Genomic DNA, 17,364 nt, shown 5'->3' with positions numbered 1-17,364 from the left:
TGCAAAGGGTTGAGGACCTTCTCCTTGTAAAAAGTATCGTGATTGTGTTGAATGAATAACAACCCTTGTGAGTAAGGAATTATGACGAGACAAACCTTTCCGATTAAAAACGAATACTAAAAAATATTAAAAAAAGATAACAATTTAAAAACAAGAGGAAAGTTAGAAAATAAAACAATTTCTAAACATATCAACATTATGCTACTCATCCTAAGGCCAGTTAAAGTGTAAAGGGTAGTTCGTTATTGTCGGGGAATTTTCCATTTGTTGGATTGCTTGGTTTAGAGCAGGGTTCGGAATTAACTGCATATGATAGCGATATAGCAGTCTCCGAAAATGTTCCGCCTCTGTCATATGCAGTTACATAATTCCAAATCCGGGCTTACAATATTGTACCTGGAGGCAGCTTCTACTATCTACTACTAAAACCACTTCTTAGAAGGAAATAAATATGTAATTTCAAGGTTTCAAATTCAGTTTTACGTGTCTTACTCTAATCCAGGATCGAACAAAAAAGTCTCAAGACCCTATACCTATGTATATACAATTTTTCTTTTTATATTTAACTTTATTTATCTTAATTCAATATGGAAAAGATTTTTTAAGCAAGGTATACACAATAATAATAATAATGTAATTTCTTTTATTTATTATGATATATATAATTTTAATAAAACAATGAATAGCTTTTCTCAAGTATATTTATTGATTATCGTTAATTATAGTACGTGTCAATTTTCTCCTTATACTTCTCAGTGATGATTTCCTCGTGTTCAAAGTGATTCATTCGAATTCACAAATATGTACTAATTAAGTTTTTAATAATTTGTACTTTTACTGTATCCAGTAAAAAGAGGTAGGTTATACTGAATTTGAGACTACCTCTTTCTACTAAACTGACTCCATGCTCAGCAATAGTAGCTGGTAGAGTAGATGCTGCCTTCATGTATATGTACATGCTCTAAGTTGAATTTTCTGTCGATGAATTTTCCAGTTCCCAAGTAATTACATTTAATGTTCAATATTTCTGATTCATCCAGAGTTCTATAAAAAGTGATCACTTGCTGTGAAATAGCCTATTTATTTTTTCATATTTTGTCAAATTCCTAGTATGTATTGCATTTATTAACAATCAAATATTGTATGCAACTGTTACTTAATAAAATAAAATAATTTTTTAAAAATCTATATTATTTATTTTGTATAAATATCCATCTTTCATGTATTTGTGTTTATATCCATACATATAAGTATGTATAAGTTACACAATATTTGTAATTATAATAAAATCGAATACCTAATGAGATTTGTTCGTACTTGAACATATATATTTTTTCATACCATTTCACAAAAAAGTAATTAACAGCCAAAATTATTATTACAACGCAACAAAAGCTATGATTTTAAGAATGGATGTTGCAAAGCTTGATCCGCAGTAAGTCGTGTTTTGTAATCTAAATCCAATAGTCTCAATAAAAGGTGATAAGCTTCTTTTGGAAACTGAATATCCAATGATGCCTTAAAAGATATTGAAAAATACAAAATATTATATAATGTTACATAAAATTTTGTTCAATTTTTTCTATTTTTAATTTTAGCTTATGCTTATAAATAAATAATAAATTAAAATACCTTCTCATACATCTTATTATCACTACTATTGTTTAATGAACCCTTATTTCTCTTTTTTAACTTTTGACATAAAGATACAACATCAATGCCTGGTATATCTTCATAAAAGATAATCTTTTTTCCTAAATCAGCAAAAAAATATATAAAGCATGAAAAATAAGTAAAATAAAAATAAAAAGAGAACAAATTATTTTGTAATAAATAAAATTGAAAGTTTTTTTATTATAATACCTAGTTTGTGTGCACATTGTTGCATTTTATTTGATCCAAAAATGGTTGTTATTTCTGCTAAAGCTGTACAGTCATCTGGAGAATGAAAAAAAGGTTGGGTACCGCTAAGAATACATAACATCATTACTCCACTTGCCCAAATATCAACTGCTGGTGTTTGTGAGGGATACTTCAATAAAACTTCAGGTGCACGAAATCCTGGTGTACCAGCCCTTGGAGCTGCCTGTTCTGGTCTTACTGTACATATTGAACAAACTTTCGGTTTCCCAAAACAATAACATTTCTCTCCTGTCACTTTCTTTTTTGAATTTAAAGATTGATTTAAACTATTCTGAAACATACCAAATGTAAATACTTATAAAAGTATTAATATTATCTTACAATTTTTAATAATTAATACTTTACTTCATCTGATCTTTTTCGTTTCACGGATTGCACATTAGATTTATTTAATGTAACAGTATTAGATTTATCTTCAGCAACATATTCTTGTGCTAATCCAAAATCAACTAACAAGTACCTGTGAGAAATAAGAAATTAATATGTTAATCTTACTTTATATTTATTTTATATAAAAAGATGTTATGAATATAATATTGACATAACCTTTTATTGCATCGATCATATAAAAAGTTATTAGGTTTCACATCCCTATGTATAATATTAAATTTATGAACTCTACGTAATGCAGTTAACAATGCTATCATGTAGTCCTTTGTTTCTTGAACAGTCATATCTTGTACGTAATCCTATTAAATGTTATTGGTAAAAATATTATTGAGTTATAACTCCCTTATATAGAATTACATGTACTTTATTGAAATATGGATACTAGTTATACCGAAAATTTGTCATGTCTCATATATGGCATTACAAAAACCACTGTCTCAAAACTTCGCAAACATAGTTCTAATCCAACCACATAATCTTTACCTCTAAAAAGACAATTTGGTTTATCAATGTTTTGCAAGAAACACATTTGCATAAATATATTATGAAATTAATTTGTAATAAATTATAATCAAAACTTCATATATTCATTACCCGATTTGTTGCATGCATAACAATTCACGTTTAATTTTCTCAGGGTGACGGGTAGGCACTAAATGTTTTAACGCGAACTTTTTAGACTCATTAGAAGATTTTAGTGTAGCTAAAAACACAGAACTAAATGTTCCTTCTCCAACTTTTCCATGTATATGAAATAACTCTTTCAATAATGGGATCTTATTTTTAAGATCAACAACATTATCACTCTCTGAAAATATAAATACATCAAGTTTCAACTTCAGTTTTTAGAAACGCAAAATTTTTGTAGGTAGCATAAACAAGATTTTCACCATCTTCATTATCCTCTCCAACTTGGCTTTTTTCTTCCATAATCGTAGTTGTATATTATACAACGCACTTAATTATGTACCTCCTTACTACTTTAGCAATTAGTTCATTCAACAAAATTGAAATTTTGCTATCTAACTTTGACAATAAGAAGCTGTCACGTGTACATAACCTGTCAGGACCATCGTACATTGGCGCCATTCTAAAAAGACGATCTACGTAATGTACGTATATATGTGCATATTATATGCACATGCGTACATTTTCTGTCAATGGTATGTATAGTGGCTCACAAAAGTGTCCGTACACCTTTTCAAACGCAATAACTATTTTAAAACTGAACTAAATGACTCGAATAGTTTTTTTAGATTTTCTACTAGACGATAACTAAAATGATCTTTTTTTTTAAATTTTGCTATTACTTGGAATGACAAAAAAAATTAAAGATCTCTCGTTTTTTAACTTTTATATCTTAGCCTATAACAAAAATTTAAAAAATGTCTTTCGTAGATCTCGATAACTTGTATGCATGTTGAAAATTTTATCGAGATAGATTCACGTTGTTACGAGTTACAACAAATTAAAGATCACAAAAATCGTAGTTTTATTACCATTTTGACCAAAAACTGTAAGAAATCTGCAGTTTTTAAAATCTTTCTGTAGCTCGACTCTGGGATTTCGATCACATTTCCAGCACGCATATAAGTTACCGAGATCTACAAAAGACATGTTTTAAATTTTCGTTACAGACTCAGATAAAAAAGTTAAAAAATGAGGGTTTTTAATTTTTTCTTTTCATTTCAAATAATAGTAAAATTAAAAAATGCTTTTTAGTCATCGTCTAGTAGACTAAACCCTTTATCATCTAAAAAGAATTCAAGTCATTTAGTTCAGTGTTGAAAATGTTATTGCGTTTTAAAAGATGTACGAACACTTTTGTGGGCAACTGTATATATGAATGTATGAACATAAACACGTACGTAGATTATTAAGTGTAATGCTGAAACATGTTTAAAAAACACAACCTATGCATGTATACGCATTAGAAATTGATTTTGAAAAAAGAAATTGATTCTGATAAAATATATAATCACGTCTACGATTCGTATCATAAACAAAAATAAGTGTTGCATGATCATGAGGTATGGTCAATGCAGTTACGAAAAGTCACTATGCAAGGCAACGCATGTGCAAGGAATCCCGCACAGCTGCGTAGCGCGTCTACCGAGCGAACGGTTATAATTCAGAACTACGATCAAGCAGGGGCACCGCATCGAGTCGCCACCGTAGTTCAGAATTACAATTAGGGTTGGCCAATTCTGAGTCGATTTTTGATATTTTTTTAATCGATTCTTGGATATTTGATTTTGGATCGAATCGATGTTTTTAATTACAAATCGATCTTCGACTGAAAGTCGCCATAATGTCATTATATATCGCCATTTACAACATTTCGTCTTCTTAAATTGATTGCCTTTAAATGATTGGTTAATAAATGAAAACCGAGTTATTCAATAAAAAAATAACTGAATATTAAGCGTATAACATTTATAACACTATTAAAATACCAATTAGAGTATCTTATGATAAGACTGCATATAAACTTTTAAAATTAGATTGGCTTTAAATTATTTGTTCATTTAGGACTTGTTTTGCATGGGGTTGCTGCTGATGTCGTGCTCTCTTGCTCACTCGTCATTTTCTTTTTTTATCTTTCACTGTGAGGGCAGCATTGTTCAGCTGTGAATGATCAGCCAATCACAGCAAAGCAATTTCTGTACCATATCCCAGTTGAGGAGCCTTGCTGCCCCGAAAATGGTTCTTAGACCATGTGCAACCCAATACAAACCTTTGACACGTATATTTTTGTTATTTTGAAATAAGAAATATATTTGATACGTGCTGAATTGTTCAGGAATATTTCCTCAAACAAAAATCCGCTACTTGAAATCTGCTTGACATTTCAATTTATATGTTATTTTATTATCTTATAAAAACAAATTTTAGAACTTATTGATGTAACTGAGGTTAATCACGAGGTAAGAATTTCTAAACATTTTGTAGAAAACTATTGTAATTATTAAATTTTTTGGTAAATAGTTTTTTATATGAATATTTAAATGTTTAAGATGATGAAGAAAGAAACCGAAGATGAATTCACCAACCGTAGTGATTCAAAGTGGTACGAAGAATATTCAAAACAGGAGAAACCATGCAAACATTCTAAATCCGAAACAGAAGTATCAAAGTTGAAAGATGAAGCTAAAAGATATTTAGATGCAGAAACTTCTGCTCATCAGTTGAAAGAATCAAAATCTCGTAATTCAGAAACAGCATGGTTAAAAACAGCATTAACACAAGGTACAAGATCAGATAAAATTGCAGCTGCTATTGTATTTGTTCAAGATAATCCAAAGTATAGTTTGGCTAGACTCACAATGCTTATAAATCAAGTACGGATAGCAAAACATAATCAATGCATTATGGTAATTAAATCATTGAGAGATCTCTTTTTGTCTGATCTGCTTCATCCAGAATTTAAGTTGCTCAAATTTGAAGAGCAAAACTTGGATGAAATTAATCAAAGTAACACTAAAGATACAATAGTTAAAACAGATTCATCAAAGAAAAAGTTAATGGCATATTGGTATTTTGAAGACCAATTACGTGAACAGTATGAACATTTTATTATGTCTTTAGCAACTATTGCTTCAGATACAGTGGATGCTAATCGTGAAGCAGCAATATCAGTGATGACAGATTTGTTAATTGGAAGTTCAGAACAGGAACACAAACTTCTGGGATTGATTGTAAACAAAATAGGAGATCCAAGCAATAAAGTAGGATCTAAAGCTATATTTTGTTTAACCAAGTTGTTGTATGAACATCCAAACATGAAACTTGTTGTGTTACGAGAAGTAGAAAAATTGCTATTTAGAACAAATGTGGCACAACGTGCTCAATATTATGCAGTTTGTTTGTTAACGCAATTTATTTTGAGTAAAGATGATGAAAAAATTGCATCCACCCTCATTGAAGTTTATTTTGCATTCTTTAAAGCCTGTTTAAAAAAGGGGGAACCAGATAGTAGAATGATGGCAGCTATTTTAACTGGTGTAAATAGAGCTTATCCATTTGCAAAAATGGATTCAAATATTCTACATAATCATATAGATTCTGTGTACAAAGTTGTACATCTTGGGTCTTTTAATGTTTCATTAAATGCACTTAACTTATTACATCAGGTATGTTGCAGCATGTTGCATAATGTATTTAGTGTAACGTTATTTTTAAATCTAATTTTTACGTTTCTTATGTAGGTTGCGGGGAAAGATGAGGTTCAGTCAAGTAGATTCTACTCTACATTTTATAAAAAGTTATTAGACCCACAAATTGGAGTATCCAACAAACGTGCATTGTTTCTTAATTTGTTATTCAGAGTTCTCCAAAAAGACGATAAAATACCACGTTTATATGCATTTATTAGAAGAAGTTTGCAAATTGCACTATACTTTCCTGCAAATATGATATGTGCTATTTTATACATTATATCTAAAATTATTCGAAAAAATGAAGCATTGAAAAACTTATTAATAAAATCGCAGATGTATATTAAAATAGAAAACGAAAATGACGAAACTGAAGATATTTCATTTAATACAGAAGATGTTGATGAAATCAACAAACCAATAAACTCAGAAGATTCTATTTTATTAACAAATGTTGCAATTGGAGATATTCAAAATGAGGAAACTAAATTCAAAATAGATGATGATATCAAAGTTGAATCATCTAAACAAAAAGAGTATGATCCTTTTTACCGCAATCCTCTTTATGCAGGAATAACTCAAGGCTTAAGTACTGAATTAATAACGTTATCTAAACATTATCATCCAAGTGTCGCATTATTTGCTAGTACCATCATTGAAGGTAATTCGTTCAAACCTACTTCATTATTCAATATACTTCGACAACATATGATATATATTATTTTTGTGCAGGAAAATTAATTGATTATACAGGAGATCCGTTAGAAGATTTATCTTTAATGCGTTTTCTGGATCGTTATGTTTTTAAAAATCCAAAGAAATTAGAAGATAAAAAAGTGCAAAAGAGAAACGATCCTTTGGCTCAGCGTGCGGGGTATACACCGAAAGGTATCCGGTGTATACCAGTAGATAGTGACTCGTATCTCAATGAAAGAGAAGACCGCATACCAGTTGACGAATTATTTTTATATCGGTATTTGAAAAAGAGAAAATTGAAAAACGAATCTAAACAAGATAATGATGATATAGAAAGCATTAATAGCGAGGAATTTGACGATATGTTAGGAAGGTTAACAGACGGTAAAGATTTTGAAGATCTGGACATTGCAGCCGATATACAAAGCAAGAAAAAGAAGAAAAAAGGTTTGTGGATAATTTTTTTTGTTCTTCGACGTAGAAACTGATTTATTTCAGTTCTCGTAACTTTTAAATCATTTTTATAGTTACTGAAGAAGAAGATGAAGATTCAGAAGATGATGAGATAAATGATTCAGAGCCAGATTTAGATGAAAATGAAGACACAGATAACGAATTACAAGATTTAAATGATATAGATTTAGATGAAGACGATGATATGAGTGATATCGATTTTAATGATATGAGTGACGATGAAGATACTTTTGATGACGATATTCGGCAAAGCATAAAAAATAAGCAGACGAAGAAAAATAAAGGACAAATTAAAAAGAATAAAAAAGGAATAGATAATAATATATTTGTATCTGCAGAAAAGTTTGCAGAAATGCTTGAAGAACACAGTAAGCAAAAGGGCAAACATGGTGGCACAGATACGTTTGATACAACAGATGGTGCAAGCGCTAAACAAATAGATTGGGAAACCAAACGACATCAAAAACTTAAAGGTTCTTTTAACAAGAAGAAACGAAAAGGTTCTAAAACTTTTAAGAAAAATGTAAAAAAGATTAGGCATTAAACATCCACTAAAAGATTTTTTGTAAATTTTCAATTTCCCTTCCACATAATTGTGTATGTATAACATATTAATAAATTTTAAACATTATAAAAAAGGCTGAGTTTAATCGTAATGTTACATCAAACAATAAATGGTAAACGTATGTACTTATATGATTACTTACATACTAAAAGATTTTATATAATGATCATTTTGATGTAATTGAATAATGAATATTACACATTAAATTATATCAATACTGTATTGTATTAAAAAACAAATTTAAGTTTTTAATAACCAAATGAATCTAGTTTATAGACTGAAAAGATGTTACTTAGACATTATTGTTTTTCTTGTCGTAGTATCAATTTTTTCATACATAAAGACTGGTGCTTGTACAGTTATACTTATTACTAAAGACATTTTTACAATTTCAAAAAATATGGATGACCAGTTCTATTCAGATGTCTGTACGCATTGTACATTGTCTTACTGTATTTAAATCAATCTGTGAAGTTTCTATGTCATTGTGAACTAAAACAATTTATATACACTACGTGTTTAGTTATTGAATATGTGAAAGTTAATTGTATAACATGTAAGTTGCCATTAATTAAACGAGAAGTTTTTATACTGCAAAATAGTAGCCAATTTATAAGTTTCATTCCTTTTCTTAGAAATTAATGAAAATTAGAATTATTAGAAATATATTTAATGAAGCTGAAAATGCATATTTGAAAGAAAGTACATAATAAGAATAATTATTATTTTACTAATAGTGACACTTTTATGTAATATAACTTGTCTATTGATCAAATATAAGTTGTTACTAGTAATTGTAAAAAACACTGAAGTCCAAAATATTGTTACTGTGCAATGACCAATAAATCTTTAAACTTTCATTTTGTACACACTAGTTGTTTTATTATATGCGACAGATTCTAAAACGTGGTGTGTATGAATACCGAAAGGCGGGTCGCTACTCTGGATCAGCTTTTGTTGAACTCTCTTCATCATGAGTCGGACTATGCCATGTTAGTCTTTCCTCATAGAACTTAATCACAATTTGTGGACACTTCTCATTGGCAATTCTAGCAGGAACTAAATCGGCATCATCTGTGCCTTTCCATTTCATCAAAAACATAAGCTCCCCACTCGAATCTGTTGCACCAATAATACGCTCTGGCTCCAAATTTCTGTCAAAGCCTACATACAATTAAATATATTAGTTTAAGTGAAATGAAATACATTAATTGTATCATTTTAAAACAAACTTGTATAAAAACCAATTACCTTCAGGTTTCTTTTCTTCTGTCATTCTCTTTTTAGCATTTGTAGGAATAGGTGTGCTTTTCCGTTTCTTTTGTTCTTTATCTTCATGACGTTTACCAACTGCAGCAGCTTCCTTCTTTTTTCGTTGTTCTTCAAATTGTGCAATTAAATCTGGACAATCCAAATTTTCCTCTGGTTCCCACGTATTGTCTTCATTAGAATACCCTTTCCATTTTAGAAAATATTCAACCTGAATTCAATAAATTAATGAATGTTTTATAACAAACTCACACAATTGTCAATAAATAAGCGAAAAAGACAAATAATAATATACAATTTACCTTTCCTTTCACCACCCTTCTGTCTAAAACTTTTTCAACACTGAATTCCTCTCCGCCTTCAGTTTCACCAGCAGATGAATCTTTGCTTTTGCTCATTTCTGTAAACAATGATATAAACAAATGTATTTAGTAAATAAAATTTAGTAATAAATAAAAACATCAAATGCATAACTTTAAAAAATTGGCAAAACGAATACAGGAGACTTATTGATACAAAAGTCTGACTACGTTAAATACCGCACCTATAAAAACTATATGCACAAATTGAAATTGTTGCTGCAGATAAGAACAATATATTTTACTACATATAACTACAGAACTGAAGCTTTCAAGATGTAAAGTGAACTGAAATGAACATTCTGCAAAATGGCGGTATGGCAGCCGGGAAGCAGTCATACACTTTATACGTTGAACTCGTGGATAAATTTAATAAAAAATAATTCATGCCGTTTTTCATTACAACTACTTCTGTTATTATATTATTATACTAAATTTTTAATTACAATACATACTTAGAAAACAGCAAATATAGCAGCCGAATGTTCACGCAAGAGCTATACGGCGGGCTTTCTTTTGCTTTAGCGTCTTATTATGGACCGTGTTGCCGCGAAAAATTGCACGTTGACCAACCTAAAGAAATTTCGCAGACCGTTATAATGTTTTCTGTCGTTAAATATATATATGTTTTAAAAATAGATTAAACTATAGAGCTTTCTTCTTGGAAATTAATATATTTTCTTAAAACTTTACGATTCTCTTAAAAATGCAATCAAAATACAATATTAATAACAATATTATCTTTTGATAATATCTCAACCAATCATTTTAAAGTAATTATACGTTAAACTTCAGCATCTGCACGATTTACTTTTTCATATTAAACAATAAAAGAGAAGTTTACAAAAGTATGAATGTAATTGAATAATTACAATAAAATAAACGTTGAAAATGATTTACTTTTTCCACTTCCATCAATATTTCTTCTAGATACAGTAATTCTAATGAGAAATTTAACTTGCAAATGCAAAATATGGTTTAATGCAGTATTTTCATAAAACTTAATATATTTTTTATTTTGATTCACATATTATTCATTCAATGTAAATTATATAATGTTGCTTGATAATGTTTGTACTTAAATTATTGTGGTTGTATTTGATATTGCATAATTATTATCAAATATTACAAGGTGTTTTATGGAACAATATTTAATAAACATTGCTATTTATTTGCTATTTATTGCTATTTAAAGTTGTAAATAGTGTTTTTAGAAAAACAAAAATCACATTAGAAAATAAAAAGGCATATGTTAGCCAATTTTGAGTTTGATAATCGCCCAGAGGGCGCTATTATTTAAAACTTTGACGTTAATTTGCCGTTCTACAAAGACAGTTGAAACGGCGCTGAAAATTCAGAGTTGGCAAGGACTTTCAAGGTATTGTTAAAATAGAATTTGCAAAGTATTAGAGTATGTGTTTAAAAATCATTGACTGTTCTTATAGTATTGTATGTCTTAAAATTAAAGTTTAATAATTGTCTATGCGTAATTTACAGACAAATATTCGAAATGGCTGCTCGATCCGTTGTTAAATATTTACGTCCGAAAAATGTCATATCTCAAATTTATCGATGTGCTTCATTATCTGCATTCGAAATACAACACAAAACCCCATCTATTAAAAAGGTAATGCCTATACCAAAGGCACATTATGGTGGACGACACACGGTTACTCTTCTACCTGGTGCAGGTATTGGACCAGAGTTAATGAACTATGTTAAACAGGTATATATAAACACAGTGTTCAATTTTCAGCTTGTAGAAGACCTTTCCTTACTGTATTATTAGTCTTATTCTTTCTTTGTAATTATTGTAATATTTTTTAACAAAGTTAAAGGATAGTTTCCAAAATCTATAAATGTCTTACATAACTTTTTTGTGTACTTGCTATAGGTGTTCAGTTATGCTGGTGTACCTGTAGACTTTGAGGATGTAGACATTGATCCGAATGCAGATGATAATGAGGACCTACATTATGCTATTACATCAATTCGTAGAAATGGTGTAGCATTAAAAGGAAATATTGAAACTCGTAGTAGAGAAGCTGAAGTAATTTCGCGAAATGTAGCTCTTCGAAATGAGTTGGATCTTTATGTGAATGTTTTGCATTGTGTATCCTATCCAGGAGTAAATTCACGTCATAAAAATATTGATATTGTCATTGTCAGACAAAATACAGAGGGAGAATATGCCATGTTAGAACACGAAAGTGTAAAGGGTGTTGTAGAAAGCATGAAAGTCATTACAAGCTCTAATTCTGAACGTGTTGCAAGATACGCATTTGAATATGCTAAACGAAATGGAAGGAAAAAGGTTACTACTGTTCATAAAGCAAATATAATGAAACTTTCTGATGGCTTGTTCTTACAAATTTCAAAGGAAGTTGCTAAAGATTATCCAGATATTACTCACAATGATATGATTATTGATAACACTTGTATGCAGTTGGTCTCCAATCCACATCAGTTTGACATTGTGCTAACAACTAATTTATATGGAGCAATTGTGTCGAATGTAGTCTGTGGTTTGTTAGGTGGAGCAGGATTATTAGCTGGTAAAAACTTTGGTGACCACTATACTATATTTGAGCCAGGTACTCGTAATACTGGTGCCAAAATAGCTGGAAAAAATATTGCCAATCCTATTGCAATGTTAAATGCTGCAGTTGATATGTTGCGTCATCTTGGACACAAGCATCATGCTACTTTAATACAAAATGCAATTAATAAAACGATCAATCAAGGTATTCAAACTCGTGATCTTGGTGGACAAGCTACAAGCAAGGAAGTGATTGATTCCATTATGAAGCACATTAAATTAGCATCCGATTAAGACTGAAAAAGTATGTTTTGTTGAATGCTAAAATTCGTAGAAAAGTATCCGCGTATTATTGGATTTTGCTTATTAGCAAGAATTATTCCATTCTTTGTTAAAGTATTACATTGTCATTATGATTGACAAAAGTCATTATACTCATAAATCTAAACTCACATAAGTTGCACAAAGCTATACATTATAAGTTTTAAATAAATTAACACAATTTGAATCGTATTAAATATTAAATATTTTATCTAATATGACATTATCGCATGATGAATTATTAAATTATAAAATTTGTAAAATATTCATTGTAAGCATTAGTATTAATGTATACAGTTGTTCAAATATTGTAATGATCCTTGTAGGATACGTTTGACATGTAAACGATTGTTTTTAGATCAATCTTATTAAATAATGTTGTTTGCTTATGGAGTCATCTTTATATACATACATATTAGATCTGAGTTAATGACTGAAATGCGAAATTAAAGATATGCCAACAACGATAAATTCGTTTCTGTTGATAAATTCTTTAATCAGTTTGAATTTGTTTACATGATAATGATGATAACAATGTTGTACTACATATAAAAAGAAAAAAGATTAAAGATTTCTTCAACAACCATGGAAAATATACATCCTCATTTAATTTTGTAAGAGTTGTAATGCTAGTTCCTCGTCCGCTTTTAAGTGTGCGTTTTCTATATCAAGTAATGTTTTTTGTTTTTTCTTTATTTTTTTGTATTCCTTCTGTGTTAAAAGTTTCCTTTTAAGAGGCCTGTAAACGACAAAAATATAAATACCAAAGATCAAAATAATGTTACGAATAAAACAGGTATATTTTTATAGATATGTTTAGTACTAATTATTGTAACATATACCTATGTATTTTGCTTTCCTCTTCATCTTCCTCAGAGTTAGCACTTTCTGATTCCTCTTCGCCATTTTTATCCTGTTTACCATAAATTTTATCTGGATCTGGCAACCATGATAAATCTGGTTCACTTTGCTCACTTTCACTAGCACTACCTTCATCACTATGTTCTACATCTTCTTCGTCATGATCTTCATTCTCATCTTCTTTCTTTTTACTAGCTTTTAATTTGCGTTTTTCTTCTCTGTGTTTTTCTTTAACTTTTTGTCTAAAGCGTTGCTTATCAAATTTATCTTCTTCGCGCAATATTTGTTTGGCTATTTCTATGTTAATACCAGATTCTACTTCTTTTTCATATTGTCTTGCTATTTCTGAAAGCTTATCTCTTGAAGGATCCAGTACTTCCTAAAAATTGAAAAATTTTGCAATTATATTTTGCAAATATATATATTATCATATTTTATCTAAAAAATTCGATCAAACCTCTCCATCTTCGTTGAAAGTAGTTTTCTTATTTGGTACTATTTTCTTCCTAAGAATTTTTTTAGCAACAGCGGCCTTTGTAACAGCTTTCTTTTTATTCGAATCCAAAATCTCGTCGTTAGTAGAAATTTCAGGTATATCGTTAATATCAATATTTTTTCTCTTTAAAGTCAATATATCATCATCATCACTATCATCTATATCAGAACGAAGCATAGTAAAATATTGTTGCAAAATTTAGAAATAATTTTATAACTACATGTAAATTCCATACCAAATGTAAATTTGTTTGCTTTTGTTTTATGATCTTTGATATTTTTTTCATCTTCATTAGAACTTTCATCGCTAATAGAATTCTGTTCATCTTCTTTCTGCTTGTAATTATCCAGTTTGTTATTTGTGCCTGATTCCTTGTTTTCGAAGGTTTTACTAGACATCTGTCGTTTTTGTTCTATTCTTTGTAAAAATCGTATCCTCGGAGGTATAGCTAATCCTAATGATCTAATTACAACGATAATGGCAATGTAAAGTAATATATCTTAACATAATGAGTATAGCTTAAATAAACAAACTGTTCTAATAACTTGTGTTTTTCTTACCTCGCATAAGCGTCAGTATTTAATGCACGAACATTAAAAATTTCTTTGTCTTTCATTAAAAAAACTGACTTTACATACGATATGAATGCTCTTTGAGCACTTTCTTTTAATGATACATCCCTCGCTAACAATGCTTCTATTTTGCGTTGAGGATTTTGCAACTTGTTTGGGTTTATCCTAAATAAAAGAATTTTATTGTTAAATACTATTGAATTGTTACCCTTTTTTGTTATTTTTAACTTACTGGATCATGGATATTGGTATTTTACGTTCCTTTAGTTTTGCAATGATGCTTTCTTCAGAAGATAATAAAACTAATAAAGATTCACCACCACTTTGAAACCTAGCTGTTCTACCGGCACGGTGTATATATGCATTTGTATCTTCAGGACAGTCCATTTGTATAACCCAATTCACAGCAGGAAAATCTAGAATATATAGACTGTGTTATAAATAATATCCAGAATAATTAATAGTTTTAAATATTTAACTAGCAAGGATTATTATCCAATGATATATATATATATATATATATATATATATATATATATATATATTGTTCCGAGTTGCATCAATATATTAAAATACATATCGAAGAATTTTCTGCGGTTTCATCTGCATGTTATACTCAAGGAACAGATATATGAATTGGATAATTTCCTTCTAGACGCAATTTTTCTTGTAAACCTAATCCACGAGCTGCAATGTCAGTGGCAAATAAAACTGCAAATTGCTTTTTGCAGAATGTTTCATAAATTTCCATTCGTCTGAGTTGATGCAAGGTACCATAAAGAGCTAACAAACTTATGCCAGGTCTTAATCTACAGAACACTTCATATACATATTTGACCTAAGTACAAATAATGTTGTTATTTTTGTTATATTTCTTTATAAATAATTATGTCAAGTGTTATTGTACCTGCTTACAGCTAGAGAAGAATACAATAATTTTTTGTTTTAAATGATTCCGCAGAAAAGACCATATCATTGACAATTTATCTTCCAAGGCACATATAATATAACTTTGTTGAAGGTTTTCAGGTGTAGTATGAGTAGCATGCTCATGAACAGATATGTACATAGGGTCTTTTAAACTCAATCTGGCTAAATCTCTGACAGACCTAATGAAAGTTATAATAACAATGATTGTAAATATAATATCAATCAATTCAAGATTAATATAAATAATATTAATATACCCACTTCGTTTGAGTTGCAGAAAATAAGAGAGTTTGTCTTTCTGGAGGCAAATTTTCTATAATAGAATTCATAGTTTGTTCAAAACCCATATCTAAGCAACGATCAGCTTCATCTAATACTAACACCTGTAATATAAAAAATGAGTAAGAATATAACAATAGTTTCATATTATAATAAATCATGTACATTTTTGTGCAATTATACCTGCATATTTACGCAATCAAATAATGGATTTTCATCCATATGTTGTAATAAACGTCCTGGAGTACAAATGATAATGTTACACTGATCCATACGTTTCTTCTCAAACTTTAAATCTTTTCCACCAATAATAAGACCAGCGGAAATATCATGGTGTATCCCAACTTTTCGCAATGTTTCATATATTTGATAAGCAAGTTCCCTAGTTGGTGTGATGACAAGTGCTCCAACTCCATCTAATCTAGTCCATTGTTTGCAATACAAAATTTCCAGAACCTTTAATAATAAGAACATTTCATTTTTATTGTACATTATTTGTGTATACTTTTAATCCTTTGACTATAGAAGATGTCAGAAATTTTGCATGGATAGAAATGTATCTTCCTCATTAACGGTTCTGGGTAAGTGCTGAGTGATTTAACACAGTCCTTTTACCAAAAGACACCTCTGCCTTCTTTACTCCATGGCCAGATGCTTCATGAAAACTATCATTGTCCTTTAAGATAGCGGACATCACGTTGCTTACAATATTTAAAGACTTCTAATTTTTTAAACATATGTCAATAAATGCACCCTATTCAATACCTATACAACTTCGAGTAGCCAGATATCATCTAAAGTTTGTCCAATGACGGAACTCTATGTGACTTTAACATAATGTTCCGATATTCATAAGAAAAGTAGTTATCATGTCAGTATCATGTAGTAAAATAATATAGTTGTCAGTTAAAGCTTGTAGCAGTCAAAAGATTAAATGATAAGTTTAATCAAATTTCTTACTGGGATAAGGAATGCTAACGTTTTTCCACTACCAGTTTTTGCAGCTCCCAAAATATCATTGCCACGCAATGCCAATCCAATACTTTGCCTTTGTATGTCTGTCATTTCAATGTAATCATTTTCTGTTAAACCCTTTAAGGTTCTTGCTGATAGAGGGAGATCTTTAAATTTTGTTACCTTCGTTTCGTCAATCTATAATCATATATCGATTGTAAAAGCAAGTTACACATTCCATATTTTCTTACATATTTGTGGACGACATTAATACTTACGTCATCATATTTGGATCGTAGTTCTGTGATTATTTTTGTCTCAGGAACGCGTTTCTTTTTTCTATAAACTTTAACTTTATTTTTCTTAGGCATTGTTACGATTGTCACATTGAACACTTTAAATAGAAAATTTAAAAGGTTATGTTGACAATTCTTCGTGAAACCACATGGCAAGTGATGGAGCTACACAATTGTACAGTGGCGACACAGTATGCTATTTTCTGCAGTTAAGCCGAGGCGAGTTATAGGAACAGAATATTCAATAGGCTGTATTTTGGAGCTATTATTATGAATCGAGTAT

The 17,364-nt window shown here is 29.7% G+C and overlaps 5 protein-coding genes across 15 annotated transcripts; 2 read left to right on the top strand and 3 right to left on the bottom strand.

Annotated features, from left to right (window-relative positions):
- Window positions 1-623: 623 nt before the first annotated feature.
- Window positions 624-4,404, bottom strand: LOC117223269 (cell division cycle 7-related protein kinase). 8 transcript variants are annotated; one of them, XR_004490898.2, is made up of 10 exons: window positions 4,182-4,401; window positions 3,204-3,403; window positions 2,908-3,121; window positions 2,705-2,798; window positions 2,470-2,612; window positions 2,269-2,383; window positions 1,864-2,194; window positions 1,633-1,754; window positions 1,342-1,518; window positions 624-1,044 (listed from the first exon to the last, which is right to left on the bottom strand). XR_004490898.2 is itself a non-coding variant. In XM_076522281.1 (9 exons), exons 2-9 carry the CDS (start codon window positions 3,241-3,243, stop codon window positions 1,033-1,035), a joined length of 1,071 nt encoding a protein of 356 aa, XP_076378396.1. In that variant the 5' UTR covers window positions 3,244-3,403; window positions 4,182-4,402; the 3' UTR covers window positions 624-1,032. The 8 variants fall into 8 exon arrangements, 7 of the variants coding, with proteins under 7 accessions (XP_076378396.1, XP_076378394.1, XP_033331365.1 ...); XM_076522281.1 differs by lacking the exon at window positions 1,342-1,518 and having other exon boundaries at window positions 4,182-4,402; XM_076522279.1 differs by having other exon boundaries at window positions 624-1,518; window positions 3,204-3,416; window positions 4,182-4,400.
- A 604-nt stretch (window positions 4,405-5,008) lies between these two features.
- Noc1 (Nucleolar complex protein 1) lies at window positions 5,009-8,199 on the top strand. Its single transcript, XM_076522277.1, has 5 exons — window positions 5,009-5,240; window positions 5,331-6,446; window positions 6,522-7,131; window positions 7,203-7,613; window positions 7,694-8,199. Exons 2-5 carry the CDS (start codon window positions 5,331-5,333, stop codon window positions 8,182-8,184), a joined length of 2,628 nt encoding a protein of 875 aa, XP_076378392.1. The 5' UTR covers window positions 5,009-5,240; the 3' UTR covers window positions 8,185-8,199.
- A 207-nt stretch (window positions 8,200-8,406) lies between these two features.
- On the bottom strand, window positions 8,407-10,439 carry LOC117223268 (chromobox protein homolog 1). Of its 2 annotated transcripts, none has more exons than XM_033475473.2 (4): window positions 10,289-10,439; window positions 9,777-9,874; window positions 9,457-9,685; window positions 8,407-9,369 (listed from the first exon to the last, which is right to left on the bottom strand). In XM_033475473.2, the coding sequence occupies exons 2-4, from the start codon at window positions 9,870-9,872 to the stop codon at window positions 9,143-9,145; spliced, it is 552 nt and encodes a 183-aa protein (XP_033331364.1). In that variant the 5' UTR covers window positions 9,873-9,874; window positions 10,289-10,439; the 3' UTR covers window positions 8,407-9,142. The 2 variants fall into 2 exon arrangements, with proteins under 2 accessions (XP_033331364.1, XP_033331363.1); XM_033475472.2 differs by lacking the exon at window positions 10,289-10,439 and adding an exon at window positions 10,019-10,187.
- Window positions 10,440-11,099: 660 nt separating this feature from the next.
- Window positions 11,100-13,504, top strand: Idh3g (Isocitrate dehydrogenase (NAD(+)) 3 non-catalytic subunit gamma). Of its 2 annotated transcripts, none has more exons than XM_033475468.2 (3): window positions 11,100-11,211; window positions 11,331-11,559; window positions 11,728-13,504. In XM_033475468.2, the coding sequence occupies exons 2-3, from the start codon at window positions 11,344-11,346 to the stop codon at window positions 12,664-12,666; spliced, it is 1,155 nt and encodes a 384-aa protein (XP_033331359.2). In that variant the 5' UTR covers window positions 11,100-11,211; window positions 11,331-11,343; the 3' UTR covers window positions 12,667-13,504. The 2 variants fall into 2 exon arrangements, with proteins under 2 accessions (XP_033331359.2, XP_033331360.2); XM_033475469.2 differs by having other exon boundaries at window positions 11,144-11,244.
- LOC117223266 (putative ATP-dependent RNA helicase DDX10) lies at window positions 13,165-17,266 on the bottom strand. Of its 2 annotated transcripts, XM_033475467.2 has the most exons (12): window positions 17,064-17,266; window positions 16,792-16,983; window positions 16,015-16,287; window positions 15,814-15,935; window positions 15,530-15,731; window positions 15,298-15,460; window positions 14,855-15,038; window positions 14,611-14,787; window positions 14,286-14,512; window positions 14,012-14,208; window positions 13,536-13,933; window positions 13,165-13,432 (listed from the first exon to the last, which is right to left on the bottom strand). In XM_033475467.2, exons 1-12 carry the CDS (start codon window positions 17,154-17,156, stop codon window positions 13,300-13,302), a joined length of 2,361 nt encoding a protein of 786 aa, XP_033331358.2. In that variant the 5' UTR covers window positions 17,157-17,266; the 3' UTR covers window positions 13,165-13,299. The 2 variants fall into 2 exon arrangements, with proteins under 2 accessions (XP_033331358.2, XP_076378393.1); XM_076522278.1 differs by lacking the exon at window positions 17,064-17,266 and having other exon boundaries at window positions 16,811-16,940.
- Between the last annotated feature and the right edge of the window lie 98 nt (window positions 17,267-17,364).

The sequence above is a fragment of the Megalopta genalis genome, chromosome 5 (assembly GCF_051020955.1).
Source record: "Megalopta genalis isolate 19385.01 chromosome 5, iyMegGena1_principal, whole genome shotgun sequence".
NCBI lineage: Eukaryota > Metazoa > Arthropoda > Insecta > Hymenoptera > Halictidae > Megalopta > Megalopta genalis.
The sequence above is the reverse complement of the archived record's forward strand: the minus strand, read 5'-3'. Positions and strand labels throughout refer to the sequence as shown.